The following is a 15404-nucleotide window of genomic DNA, read 5'->3' as shown; positions in this document are numbered from 1 at the left end:
TTTTATGTATATATATAATTACATATATATATATATATATATATATATATATATATATATATATATATATATATCTTAAACTAAGCATTTTAGAGACTTGTGTTTTAAAATTTAAAGGGGAAACACTGAAATGGTCTAAGTATTTAGAAACAAAAAAAGTAACAATAACAAAAATAGGTTTCTTTTTTAAAAACTTAAAAATAAAATCAAACTATCATGGTCACACCTGGTAGGACCCTTCTTCATATGGTCACCAATAAAAGTTGCATTGGTCATACTCATTAAAGTATTTGCCAAAGATATGATAGACAGGAGATGTTGGGTGGTGACTGCTCGGGATACTCCGTAAGTCCCCTTTCCTACTCCCTCCATTGCTGGCAACTTCCTTCCTGCTTCTGCTTTCCCATGTGGTAGTTTACAAGCAGCCTGATTATACCCAGGCAGCATCAGTGACATATGACCTCCTCTCGATAAAAGGCCAAACGATACTGTACAGTGTGGCTTCAGCATTCCAAGGCGATCAAGACAAACTTCATCCAGAACTTCATTCAAACCCCAGGCATGAAGGCAGGACATGAACAATTTTGCAGTGTCCATAGTTAAGTTATATTCTAATAGGGTCAAGGGCTTAGATTTGCTTGCCCGATACTCAGGATCACTTTCTTCCCTTCTCTGCCTCATTATCTCTTCATCTTCCTCTTCATCATCAAGGAGATGTTCCTTTATGTTCTCTTTGATAGTTTCTTTCACTTGTTGGAAGAGAACTGCTGCTCGTTTTCCAGTTAGAAAAGAGCCCCCTTTGTCTGAACTGCCAGATGCTTTTTGCAAATTCTCTGGGGAAATAAGCGCAGTATTCGGCCTAGAGGCTTCTTCAGTCAGGAGTTGAATAATCAACGCTTCCACATCAAAGAAAAGCACGTGTATGTCCGGGTCTGTGAGGTTTGTCTTTATTGCTTGAACCATCAGGGAGTTATGAGAATATTTAGGTAAATTCCCCTGCAACAGATATTTTTAAAAAATGGTTATAATTAAAAGTATTTAATTTTACTATTCATTAATGAACAATAAATAGCAGAATTAAAATGCTTCTTAAGCTGTCTTTTCAGGGGTTTATCTCATTAAAAATAACACTAACTTTGCAAATCAGCAGCAGCATGTTAAAGAACCATTTTATACAATTAGAACTGTATGCTGAAACAATCATAAAATGTCATTAATTAAAAATCAGGGGCTGGGGTTGTAGCTCAGTGGTAGAGTGCTTGCCTACCATGTGTGAGGCACTGGGTTCAATTCTCAGCACCACATATGAATAAAACAAAGGTCCATCAACAACTAAATTAAAAAAATTAAAAAAAAAGATTTTTTAAAAATCAAAGAAAAAGTGTCTTATTGAAGCAAAGAGTCTCTTTGCTCATAGAAGAGATTAAAATTTGTTTCAATAACTTATAGGCAAATTCTGTGTCTATGAATGAACTACTGTTCTACCTAAAGAGTTCGAGTATTCTGACTTCCAATCCTTTGACATTGCTGTACCACCAAATCCTTTCTTCAGCTAATTTGCCTACAGTCCCTCCCTGTTCACAGATTCCCTTCCCTCAGTATAGAGAACATATTCAAGTCTTTTTTGTTGTTGTTCCAGATCCTGAAATGTTAGTCTGACCATTCCCCTTCTATTCCCCTCCCCTTCTACTGTCCCTTTTAGTCAAATTTAGTGAAACTAGTACAGTAAATCCAGTGGGAACTCTTCAGTCTTTGACCTTCCTAATCTTTGCAGTTATTGCTATTGTTGTTATTCCTGAGAGACTGAGAATATAAATAAAGAGAAAGAATAAAAAACCACCTTATAGCATCCCTGAATCCCCATCTACTGCCCCCAGAGAGCCAAGCTATCTAATTCTGACCCTTCCTCCTCCTCGGCAGCCACCTGCTGGCTCATTATTCCTTTGGCACTAGAACTATATCACCTGTAAGTAGCTGCTCCCAAATTCCAGCCAGACCGGCCTCTGAAAGTAATTCCAGTCCTGTATTTCCACATGCTAGTAGTTGGATGGCCCACGGAGCCAGCCTCCTATTTAACACGTGTCACCTATACCCTCCCACTAAGCCTGCAGTGTCTTCTTAGTCCTCAAGAACCACTACTCCTTCTTACTGCACCTTCACCACAGAAATTCAGACCCTGGGTCTGCCGCTCAAGTCAGGCTGCACAGGCATTCATCTTGCCTTACCCCAAGTCCACCCACACAGAGCCACAGACTTCCTTCTGAGGCACAAATCTAATCATGTCACTCTTCTGCCAAAAAACATTCCATTATCATATATTATTAAGAGAAATAGATAATAACAAATTCTGAAAACTAAATCAAAATATAGATGAATGTCTGATCTTGAGATGAGAAATGATAAGCATGCTTAAAATTCTCTACTGTAAAAACAATTGTTAAAAGGCAAGTAAGAAATAGAAATAAACTATGCTGGAAATAATACTAATGAAGTTATAATCTATACAAATTTTTTTAAGTAAATAAGAATACTAATGCCCAAATAAAAGGAAAAAGGGAAAAAACATAAAGGTCAAAGACAATTCACAGTAAAAGAAACATAGTCAATAAAAACATGGAAAACCTGCTCAAACTAGTTATCAAGGAAATTGCAGTTAAAATAACCACATCACTTAAAAAATTTGTTAACAAGAAACACTAAAACCTGTATAGTGAAAATCAAATCAACACACAGCAGATGTGCAAGCTTTTGGAACAGTAATTTGACAAAATACTTTGTGAACCCTTAAGATTAAAACATTGTTTGATACAATATGTTTATTTCCAGGATCCTAACCTAAATATTAAGTCAGAAATACAGACAAGGACTTATATACAAGGATGTTCAGTGAAGCAGCATCCTAATTTTGGCATCTGTTTTTTAAAAATTGGAAACAACCTAAATATATAATAAGGAAATAGGTAAATAATTTGAGCATAGCCATATGTAAGAATGAATGTTGCAATCGTTACAAATCATGCTTTCTAGGTATAGTTAATCACATGGCAAAATGCCTATGTTCCACTTTTAAGTGAAATAAAACTACATAGTCACGTGCATGTGCAGAGTATAGTCCCAATTTCACTTATTTAACACTTAAATATATGAGTATAGCAAGAGAGACTGGAAAGAAACAGCACACAAAATGTTAATTGTAATATCTTGTAGTGGAATTATAGAACATTCTGTTTGTATTTCTAATTCTTACATTATAAATAATGCATATTATTTTCATAACTAGAAAAATATGCTCTGAAATAAAATGCATAAAGTTCAAGACCATTGATTTGATAAAATACTTTTCCAGTTTTAATCAATGGGCTCCTACACCATAAAGAATTCTTCAAGTAGATCTTATCACTACCCCTTTATATAAACTTTTCTGAACTGATGTTTAAAGGAGGATGGCATATAATTTTTTTTTAATCGAAGGATTGAACCCAAGGGTGCTTAACACTGAGCCATATCCGCAAGCCCTTTTTATTTATTATTTTGAGACAGTCTCACTAAGTCGCTTAGAATCTCATTAAGTTGCTGAGGCTGGCTTTGAATTTGCGATCCTCCTGCTTCTGCCTCCCAAGCTCCTGGGATTACAGGTATACGCCACCATGCCTGGCTTAAATATTTTCATAAAACACTTAAACAACCTAAGTAATGCGATGAATTTATGCTGCATATTAGTAAATATGAAGTTACATATAGGAAGTAAAAAAAAAAAATCAAGGCTTTCTGAGTCTTACTCCTGTATTTAATTCACTCATTCTACACTCACCTCAGGGCCTATTATGTTCTATATTTGTGCAAGGCACTGAGGACAAAAAGAAGAGTAAGAAATGGCTTTTCTAGTCATGGAACCTAAGTAACAGATTGAATCGAATAACAGAGAATGACATGTAATAACAGGGTAGTATGAATGGTACTATAAAAAGAGGGTGGTTGCAAGGCACAAGAAAGGGACACAGTGGAAAAAGTACCAACTCCACCTGGAGTGACCAAGAGCACTTCATAAAAGCGGTATGAAAGAGCACTCCTGGCAGAAAGGTAGCAGGATATGAAAAAGAACAAGGATCGGAAACATCACAGGATAGACACTGATAAAACCCACAGGTGATCAATATAAAGAATGCAAGGAATGCTTCCCTGGAGTATCGGGGTCACATTAAGGCTTTTGAACTTGATCTTGCAGGCCCGGGAGCCACTAAACAACTTTTCTCAGGATCATCAGGGGTGTTTGGGAAATACAGATTCCTGAGCCTGATATCAGACCTGAATCTATATGTCTAAGAATGTGCCAGAATCTGTATAATGAGTACTCAGATGATCTGATGCAAGGAAGTTTGAAAACTACTATCCAAACCCTTTAATGGAGTAATATGATCAAATTCAATCATATAAAGTCTTCCACCAGCAATGATTACCAAAAAGGAGCTACAGCAGCGACAGGAATATGAAATGGAGGCAACAGAAGCCATCCAGGTGAAAGTGTGCAGTAGAGATGAAAATGTAAACTGTGGGATGGAAGGAGATGCTGACCTTTTCTCACAGCACTGTGCTTTATACTGGCTTTTTCAAACATTGGACCTGTAAGCTACTCTTAATGCTTTGTACCTTCCAACACTAATGTCAGTGAACAACACATAAAATTATGTACAATAAGTGTATCATATCTAATATAACATCAGTGATATGAAAAATTATTGTTAATAATGATAGCTACTACATACTAAACCATTGCTACAGCCCAGGCACCAAGCTAGATATGATGGTAGCTTATGTCACTGCAAAAGGTAAAATACTACCTTATAACACTGCTAAGTAGACAGACCTGACATGAGGTAGGAACAACTAGATGAAACAAGGAGAACTCCACAGTGCTTTAACAGATACTGTTTTCCCAGTAAAGATCTGCAAAATTCTTTTAGCAAAGAGACAGGGATGATGTGGCACAAAGAATGCAAGAGTAAACATGCTTGGTAAAGAAATTAGTGAAGCAGCAAGAGCAGCTTAAAGTAAAAAGAAGGCAAGAGTGAGGACACAAGGTAGACCTCAAACTTTCTCATGAGATGTCAGCCACACATGTGCCCCTTTCGGCACCCCCAGATTTTCCCATTTCTGTCTTTCTGGAGGTACTCCAGCAGACAGTCATGTGCTTGGACTACTAGAAAGTTATCTAACATCTGGTACCATGACATCTGCATGTGATTGTGCAAGAGTCCTCTTATCATTCTCAGAGCTACTGATTGTGTCATTGTGCAAACCCTGTACTTACCAGTAACTCACAGGAAGAGTAAGGAAAAGAAAAACGCCACCAAAATGAAACAGCTGAAAGTAGGGAAAAACCAAAGTAAAACAGGAGAAAAAAGTAGATGAGCTGTAATCTCTGACATCACCAAGGCCTGCAGAGCCTGTGTTACCTGACAAGTGGCTTCTCTAATGTAAAAATCTTACTACAACAAAATACACATGCCCAGCAAAGTTAACCACTGACCCATCTTATTTTCTAACTAGCAATGTAAAGTTTAGTTACAGGTAAATGAAAAAAGTATCTATCAAATGCCAAGGGTCTCACCTTAATTATAGATATAGCACTAAGACAAATTCCTTCAAATCACTGTATATTCTTAATAATTTCAAATACAGGCTATCCGATCCAGGAAATATTTAACAGGAATGTTTGCTCTGTCACCTTTATTAAGAACCTCTGAAATGTGTGCTCTCAAATTCATCTTTAATTTATCATAGAAGAAAGATTAAATTCAATTCTACAAATATTTGTGGAGTGCCTATTATCTCCCAGATGCTTGGGAGAAAATAAAGCCTTTTACATTAATGAAATAGTTTCAAAACTTACTTAAAAAGATCCAACAAGGAATCATAAGGTATAAGGTTCACACAAATGAAAAGCTCTCAAAATACCAGTAAAACTCAATGATAAATGCAAAATACACACATATGTCAACACCTACTTAAAAAGCTCATAAGAAAGATATATTTGACATCTTTATTATAAATATCAAGTCTGTTATAACTTTATATTTTCTGTATGAGGAAAATACAGATCTGTCACTTCAGATCTTAAATAAGAACTCTGACTTAAAATACAACAGAAATGCAATGTTGGAAAACAGTATTGTGTTGCTTCCTCACCACTGAAAATCAAACCTATGGCAGGCAATCATGCAAAGGATACAAGGTAAAATTGTTTCTCAAGTGAAAAACCCCAGGAAAATAACAGCACCATGATGATAGGAGTAATCTTTATTTAAGCATGGATATTTTTTAGTATACATACAAAACAAACATACACTAGATGCAATATACCCCAGCAACAAAAAGCAATAATTTTGAATCTGCTGAGGAAAAAATGTTGATGTTTCATTGTTATAACATTTATCACCATAATAAGTTTGAATACATTCAGGTTAAATCATGTCTGCTGAAACACCTGACAGCTTTCTCCCCTAAAACCAATATCATAATGTTGTAAAAGTCTTAACAAGGATTAATATTTTAAGTGCACTTCATTTATCCAATGACTAAAAGAAATTTAAAACACTGGCAATAATTTTACTCATTCAACATTCAATTCAATGGTCCTGATTTCAAAGCTTACTTAATATCATAATTTTCAAGACTATCCTTTTAAGTAATCTTGTACAATAATTTACTGTTTTCATGAACAAGTACTGAGTTCAACATATAATGAATGATATATATGGTTCATATTTCCATATAAAAATAGAGTTGATTTATACCAGAAGGCTTTATTTATTTATTTTTTAATCAGAATCTGCTTTGAAAGCAGAGATTAAGGATACAAAGAACTGGCAAAAAAATGTCCCAACACACACACACACACACACACACACACACCCCTCTATAATTGTCAATCTTGAGTCCTAAAACAGAACAAAAGAAAATTTGTACTTGGCAAATCATAAATTTTCTATTTTGCAAAATGAATCATTATACATATATATGTGTATATATATACATATATATATATATCACACTTATAATGCATATTCTAAAAATTTTTATTTCCTACATATTGTAAGAAAAATTTGTTTATTACTCAATGATCTTTTGTTAGGAAAAATAAAAGAACAATAATTTAAAAAATAATAACTTTCCCCTTGGATTTTGTATATGATATTTTCTTGAAGAAAATCCTTTAGAAGAATTTCTGAAATTCTGATGCACACTGATAAATATAAAAGGTACACTGAATTAAAACAAACTGATGTCTTAAAGTGCTTTTAAAATATTCTAAAAATTACATGGGGAAAAACCTCCCCATCTCCTAAAAAGTATTTACAATACAATTTCAATAATGACTGTTTTAATTTTGGAAAAATGGAAGAAAGGTAGGGAGGAAGGAAGAGAAAGAGAGGAGAGACTGGAGAGGGAAACATTAAAAACTAGGAATTATCAAGAAAATGTGTAAGATTGAAGTGGATATTTGGTGCCCTCTGCTGTTGTACTACTGTTAGTTAACACCAGTTGTGAGGGTAAATGAAGGGAGTTCTTTTCAGAGAATCCATTCACACTGAAATCAGATCATATACTATTCACTTATCTTGATTATTTGCTTTTGAATAAGATACGATTCCACAATTGGGTATAAATGACAACGTAGTCATATAGTTCATGTTAGTTCACTTCCTTTCATGTTTCTTCATTAATATCAAATACAAATAAACTAAAAAAAGATATTTAACATATTAAAGGATTTTAATGTTAAAATTTATTTATAAATCATTCCATAAAAGTAAATTATAAGTATTAAATATAAAAATTTAGATCATGCCTTTTACAAAGAAAATATCTTCCAAAGCTATTTCTACCAGCCATATCTTACTGCATAATAATGCATGAATAACATCCAGATTGTATAAATATATTAATAGTCTTCTTATTATAAATTCATTTACAATATAAATTGTAAAACAGTAGCATAGAAGAGATTGATTTTCTTTTTCTTTCTTTCTTTCTTCTTTTTTTTTTTTGGTACTGGTATTGAACTCAGGGGTACTTGACCACTGAACCACATCCCCAGCCCTATTTTGTATTTTATTTAGAGACAAGGTCTCACTGAGTTGCTTAGCACCTCACAACTGCTGAGGCAATTCTCTGTTTCAGCCTCCCAAGCCACTGGGATTACAGGCGTGCGCCACAGTGCCCAGCCTGATTTCAATTCTTCCCAAAGAGCCAAGTTACCAAAGCAACAAGGCTAGGAGCCATTCTCTACTCCATGGACTTTCATATGAATCGGCTCACTTCCCTAGCATCAATTCCTCTATCTTCCAATAAAAAAAGCTACCTACCTCAGAGAGGTTTTACAAATAGATAATAGATAATGCAAGCAGTATTCTTTTCACTGGTTGGAGGGAGATAATAAAACCTGGCTCATTTTATCTTGAATGTGTTAAAAGTACACATGAAAATAGTGTTAAACCAACTGAAATTCATTTACAATAGAAATTGTAAAACAGTAGCATAGAAGAGATTGATTTTGTAAAATCCCAAAGGTCTATTATAAAATACCTTCTTGGGTATGCCAAATCCCTGCATGCATCTGTAAAGGAATCTGTAAATGGTAACAAGGTGAGATTCTGGGAATCTCACTTGGTAAGGAAAAGTATAAGACTAAAATGAAAAAAAAAAAAAAAAATACAGCTCTAATCTACCCTGGTCACTGTTGAACAACCCCTAACTTCAGAAATATTGACACTCCATGGATTTAAATCACTTTTAATTTTCTCCTCTTCTCCCTGCCCCATTGGCCCACATCTCACTCTTCTCAGTATGCCAGTTCACCATGCCCACTCACATCTGCACATGGTGCCACCTTTGCCTAAGACATCCGTCCACACTTTTCCTCCTGCTGTCAAGCCTTGTTTCTTAAGAAAGGCCTTCCCAACAACTCCTGAGGTTAGTTCATGTCCTCATGGTTGTGTCCCATGTGGTTCATACCTTAAGGTTCACCAGGATGAATTGCACACCTGTGTCCCACACAGAGCAGGAATTCCTCAGTGCCAGGGCCTGCTGGGTGTGGATATGATTAATGCATTCTGCAACTGGTTCTAGCTTGGGGCCTAGCTTATGGTATGCACTCAATCTGTGTGGAACAAATGCATGAATCAACCAATCAAGAGTATTAAAACTAGTATGTGATGAACACCGATTGTGGTAAATGTTTTCAAACATCCTATTTTACTTCATTACAACACAATTATTCCAATTTTAAAGCTAAAATCAAATTGAAACTAAAAGGCAAGTCAGTCACTCAGGGTAACACAGCAAGTCAATGGTGACAATATGGGAGAAATCAGGTTCCCCCTATGTCTGCCTCATATTTCCCATGTTTTTAATATCAAGAGGTTCTCAGCCTGAGTTCTACAGAGATTTGAGACCCAGAAGGTGGAAAGAGAAAGGGCGAATGCACTCCACATTAGTCAGCCCTCAAATACTGGGTTATTTATGGAAAGTCAATGCACACCTTGTGCTGAGCACTGGAAATACCAAGAGGAATATCCCATAGTCCTTTGAGAAGCTCTTAGTGAAATACAGAGTGAAGGTTCTTGCCAGGGTGATTCTGACACACTCCAGGGACATTTGGCAATGTCTGGAGGTATCATTGTTGGTTACAACTGGGAGGGGGTACTAATAGCATCTTGTGGAAAGAGACTAGTGATGCTGCTAAAAATCCTACAGTGCACAGGATGGTCCCCACAACAATGAATTACCTAGCCCAAAATGTCAACAGCGCTGAGGTTGAAACACCTGATATAGACAGACATGAAAACACACATTGACTCACTTACATTTATTGGTACAACAGAATAAACACTAGGACAGAAACATAAACCAAGTGCCAGAGAATCAGAGAGGAACATCCTTGGACCCTGCCTGACTCGGCTTTATTAATAGGGACAATGGTCACCAAAGTCAGATTCATGAGATAATTAGGCAAGTGAAGGAAGGGGACATGGCACTCCAGATGCACCAAACAGCAAGTTCTATGTTCTCTGAAAATACGTGTGAAGGAGACTGGAGAACCAAGTTGTTTCACTATAAAAAAAAAACTAAAATCCTGTTTGTGCTGACAAATCCCCTTTTGTTTTTCCTTCCTCTTCCTTTCCACCCATCCTGCCTGATATGATATCACTCTCACCAAGACTGATTGCTACCTAGTGTGATTGTGACCAAGGTTTGAATATGATTAAGAAAAATAGGTATTTTTACACTAAATAAAAAGAGACAAATGAGTGGAGATATTAGTGGAAAGATCTTCGAATATTTTGCCTATTCCAACCTACTGAGGACACAATATAGAATTTTAAGCACAACCACTACATACGAATTATACTACCTCTACTTGAATACTGCAATAAAGTGTCTCCCTGGGATGACTGACTAATACATTTCCCTCCAAGGTTAATTTTAGGGTCTATAGTACTATGTCATATAAATCATCAAACCATCTTCACATTGGAAAAATTTTAAAACTTCACAATCATTGCCACTGGCTCAAAGTCTTCCTGGCCATCCATCATTCTAGAAAATTTCACCATTCATAGAGTCCAGTGATTTTCAAGTTCAGGTCTGAGGTCCTTGCTCATCAGGGGAGCTGCTTATAAAAGGAATCAAAGTAGGAGGGCAAATGGTGCAATTTAAACACCGAATCAGTAACAAAGGGAGTTGCTAAGGTTAAATTTGCTAATTATGCTAGAGGTACTATTTTTGTATTTTGCTATTTATAACTGTAAATTAGCATATGACTAGTTTTATGCAGACTTTCAGTATTCTAATTAAATGTCATGCTATTTGAAATGCAGAGTAATGGTACAAAGGTTTTATTGCACATGAACATATGAATATCCCATGGATGCAATGTTTTGATATCAGTGCATTCAAGTGCTGGCTTTCAAATGCTGCTTTTTTTTTTTTTAAGTTGCAGATGGACACAATTCCTTTATCTTATTTATTTATTTTCATGTGGTGCTGAGGCTCAAACCCAGTGCCTCACATGTGCCTACCCTTCATTCCATTTTGTCTAATCCAATCTATACCACTGAGCCACAGCCTCAGCGCCCACCCACCTTTTTAAATTTGTTCTTTTTAGATACATGTGACAGTAGAGTGTATTTTGACATACTTTACCTACATGAAGATGACTTTCCATCATTGTGGTTGAACATGACGTGGAGTCACACTGGTGGTGTATTCATATATGAACAGAGGAAAGTTATGTCCTATTCATTCTACTGTCTTTCCTATTCCCATCCACCTCCCTTCCCTTTATTCCCTTTTGTCTAATCCAATGAACTTTAAATGCTGCTATTCTTGCTTTTAAATTATACGCTGCTATTAGTTTCATCATGCAGTTTGGGTTTTTTATTTGTATCAACAATATTTTATTTGTTTGTTTATTTGGGAGGTGGGGTATCAGGGATTGAACTCAGGGACACTCAACCACAGAGCCACATCCCCAGCCCATTTTTGTACTTTATTTAGAGACAGGGTCTCACTGAGTTGCTTAGCACCTCGCCATTGCTGAGGCTGGCTTAGAACTCACAATCCTCCTGCCTCAGCCTTTCCAGCCCCTGGATTACAGGCATGTGCCACCACATCCAGATTGCATCAACAATATTTTAAACTATATTTTCCAAAACACTTGAACAGGCATGTTCAAGCCCTAGAGTTAGACCATATGCTCAATCACTGTTCCTGAATCAGTCCACCAAATGACACTACATTTTCATCCCAAGCTCTTCACCCCATGGCAAGGAGAAAAGACTGGAAGAATAGGCTGATAGGGCTTTGTACCACTTGAGACTGAGCCATAGTGACCCTCATACCTCCCTGGATGGCTCAGCTCTGATCCTAACCTTCCTTCTCTACTGGCCCTAACACCCAGCACACTTCCTCAACTTCTTCAGAACTGCATTTAGCACTAGCTGCTCTCTTTCTCCCTTCTTCTCTTGTCAAACAGACTTTTCACAAGCATCCTACACTTGTCATTTCTATTTACATTCTTCCCATTCACTCTTTAGCCCTTTACAATTAAGCTTCTGCTACCAATGTCCTGGGAAGATAGTTCCAAAAGGGAACACTAATGACCTCATTGAAAAACACATTTCAACCCTTGGAAGACTCAATCAACATCTACTACATTTGACACAGTGATTCTCTACATTTTCTGCAACTTTTGATTCCTTGTTGGCAGATTTGACTCCCACTGTTTCCCTTTAAACTTGTGTTCCTGAGAGTTTATCTCTGAATGATCTTGTCCACCTCTACAGTTTTTTAAGTATCATCTGTATGTTGATAAGGACATCCATATCTCCTATCATAACCCTCTATTCAAGTTGCACTTTTAAACTGCCTGACAGACATGTTGACACAGATAGTACAGAGGAACCTCATATTCATCATATTCTAACCCACTCATCACTATCCCACACAGAAGCCTCTGGCATTCAAAATCACTCAAAACCTGTGAATCTACCGACCTTACCTCTATACCCAATCAATCATTAGGTCCCTTGGAATGTGACTCATAAATAACTCTTGAATTTAATCTCTCTTCTATGTTCCCTCTTATCAGCTTTATATACTGATTTTCATATAAAATTCCTTGTGAGAACAGAATTGTAAAGCTAATTTTTAAAATAGCTTGAAGGCCAATGGGGTGAAAGATCAAGTTTCAGTATCCTCCGATGGTATAGGGACCCTGCCTCATTCCCCACACCTGCCTTCCAGCCAGCCCTCCAGCAACACTAGTTACACTTTTCCACTTCCCTCTCTGCTTATGCTGCCCATGCCTCCCAGAACACACTGCAACCCATCTCCATCAGCCACCTGACTATATTCTACTCATTCTTTAATGTTCTCTCCTCCCAGAAGCCAGTTCTGATCACCTCCAGCCAAGACGGGTTTCTGCAATACTCTCTGCATCCTACAGCCACCCCACTTCCTGTAGTGCACTGTGTGTGCCTGTTCATACTTCCTGAGAGTAGTGTCATATCATACCCATTTGGCTCTCCAGGCCTTAACACAGTACCCAGGAGTCAATGAATGTTTACTGAACTAGACTGATTCAATTATTTTCTAACAGAGACTATAAAAGTCAAGAAGTTTCAAAATCTTTTATATGGTTTAATACAGAGCAGATTTTCAAGTACATTAAAAGAGAAGAAATTGCTTTCTCCTCAAAGTACTAAAACATTAACATTTAGTCACAAATCTTTGTATTTCAATCAGATTAGTTAATAATACCTTCAAATTCCTAAATAGGAGTTAAAGTGTTATACATCAGGGCTAGAAAGACCCAGCTGCTTAGGTAAGGTCACAAGGTTTAATCTACCTGTATTCCCATTCTCAAAGCAATCTACTATTTGATTTATAAGGTGAGATGGTGAGAGAAATTTCTGTGCTGTGTCTCACATACATTCTACAACGATCTAAATTTCTTCATAGTATAGTGTGTTTCTATTAATAATGAATTTCCGAGGAAGAGCAGAACTGATCTGAATTTAAAACCATCGCAGAAGACCACTTTTCCTTGGCTCAAAACACAGAAAATTATACTTAATATGAACTACAAACAACTATTATGTCCAAGTCATGGGCCAATATAGCACTACAATTATGGGGTTTATTAAGTTTCAGAAAGGATAGTCATCTTGGATATTTGGTGGTGTTTTTCAATCATCATAATAAATCCAGTTATGTCTAATTCAAGGATCCTTTAAAACCCCCTGGAATTAGCCCCCCCCAATACAAATTAAAAATTTAATTAGTTTTGAGAATTTAGTTTTATTGCTTAGTAGAATAACTGGTTTTACATTCATAGTAACCTAAAACTCATTACCTTCAAACTAAAGAAAAAGTTGGTGGACAGTTAACTTGAGTTGGAAATTTTCAAAGTACTCATCCCTAATTCTAAGAAATATACACAAATGATGAGCAAACACATGTAAATGAGCACAAGCACTCTAGCAGCCTGTGTGCAGCATACTTTTCTATGTGTGTGAGAGTTCTATAAAAGTGAATTTGTATTTAATGGAGAATTTGGAGCAGGTGTCTGACTTGGATGAGTGGAGGGAGGGCCAAATGAATGCTGAAAGATCAGTTACAAGGTATCATCTGAGAAAAAGATTATGAATTAGGATGGTAAAGGCAAAGAGAAGACTGCTTTCAGAAGCAGATAAAAATGATAAAAGTTCACTTTGGATTGATTTCCAAAGGAAAAGGATCAGATAACACCTATGATTATTAACATCTACAATGGAACAAACGGTGACATTTACTGGGACAGAGAAAGTGCCAGCAAACTTTTTCTGTAGAGTCACATGCCAAATAAAGATTGAGGGTCATACAAGGTTTCTGTCACATAACTCTGGTTTTTTTATATATATATTTATTTTTTAGTTGTAGTTGGATACAATATCATTAATTTATTTATTTATTTTTATGTGGTACTGAGGATCGAACCCAGGGCCTTACCCGTGCTAGGCGAGTGTTCTACCACTGAGCCACAACCCCAGCCCTATACTCAGTTTTTTTTGACTTAAAATGTAAACACTATCCTAAGCTCAAGGGCCCCACTGACTTGTAAACTACTATTTGCAGACTCTAGATACTGCAGAACAATGTGGAATGGAAGGATCCAAAAATTAAGAGTTCAATCCCAATGAAGTTATCTTTGAGGACAGGAGCAGAAGGCTAGAAGTTCCTCTTCAGGCAGGCTAGCCAAAACCAGATGGATCTAGAGATGGCTACCAGAGTGACAGCCAGACAATAAGCAACTTCATTGTAACCCAACTTCCAAACTAGTGACACACCTACCAGTTGCCATGACAGGAAGCACCTGTGGAAGAGGGTGAGGAGCCAGTATACTCACACTGGTTTCACCCTGGAAGGCTGACCTAGAGCTCCAGAAATGGTTGAGAGAAGAACCTGACTGCAAGTTTACATCTGGAATAAGGAGCCTAACCCAGGACTCCAGGAAAGGTGAGAGGAACCCCAGTGGGAACAGACTGCAGTTCTCTGGTAGAGCGGATTTATATGATGTCCTTTGTTTGTGTCTCTCTTCCTTGCACTTTCTTTTGTCTCAAACAATGGCTTCCTCTCATCCTTTGCAATGGTCTTCTAAAAACTTTCAAACTTCTCATTAAAATATTTCTTACCTCTGGATAACCTTGACCAGCTGGATCTCATCACACTTATCTCATCCAGAAAGTGGGAAAGAAGGAAACCCCTGAGTGGGCATCTGGGGTAAAAGCCCATAGTAGATACCAAGCTAAGGCAAATTTTTTAAATATGTAATTCATATTCATAATTTATTCTTCTTAATT

General features: G+C 36.7%; 1 protein-coding gene across 3 annotated transcripts in view; it reads right to left on the bottom strand.

The window, feature by feature from the left end:
* The window catches only part of Wdr7 (WD repeat domain 7), a 333762-nt gene that overhangs the window by 233574 nt on the left and 84784 nt on the right, over positions 1–15404 (bottom strand). For all 3 annotated transcript variants that reach the window (XM_046419459.2, XM_046419460.2, XM_046419461.2), the window contains exon 15: positions 227–996. In XM_046419459.2, the coding sequence (XP_046275415.1) occupies positions 227–996 (770 nt within the window). The remainder of the gene's footprint in view (positions 1–226; positions 997–15404) is intronic.

The sequence above is a fragment of the Marmota monax genome, unplaced genomic scaffold (genome assembly GCF_021218885.2).
Source record: "Marmota monax isolate L192 unplaced genomic scaffold, Marmota_monax_Labrador192_F-V1.1 WCK01_AAM20220418_F8-fsc00088, whole genome shotgun sequence".
Classification (NCBI taxonomy): domain Eukaryota; kingdom Metazoa; phylum Chordata; class Mammalia; order Rodentia; family Sciuridae; genus Marmota; species Marmota monax.
Note: the sequence above shows the minus strand (reverse complement) of the source record. Positions and strands in the feature narration are given on the sequence as shown.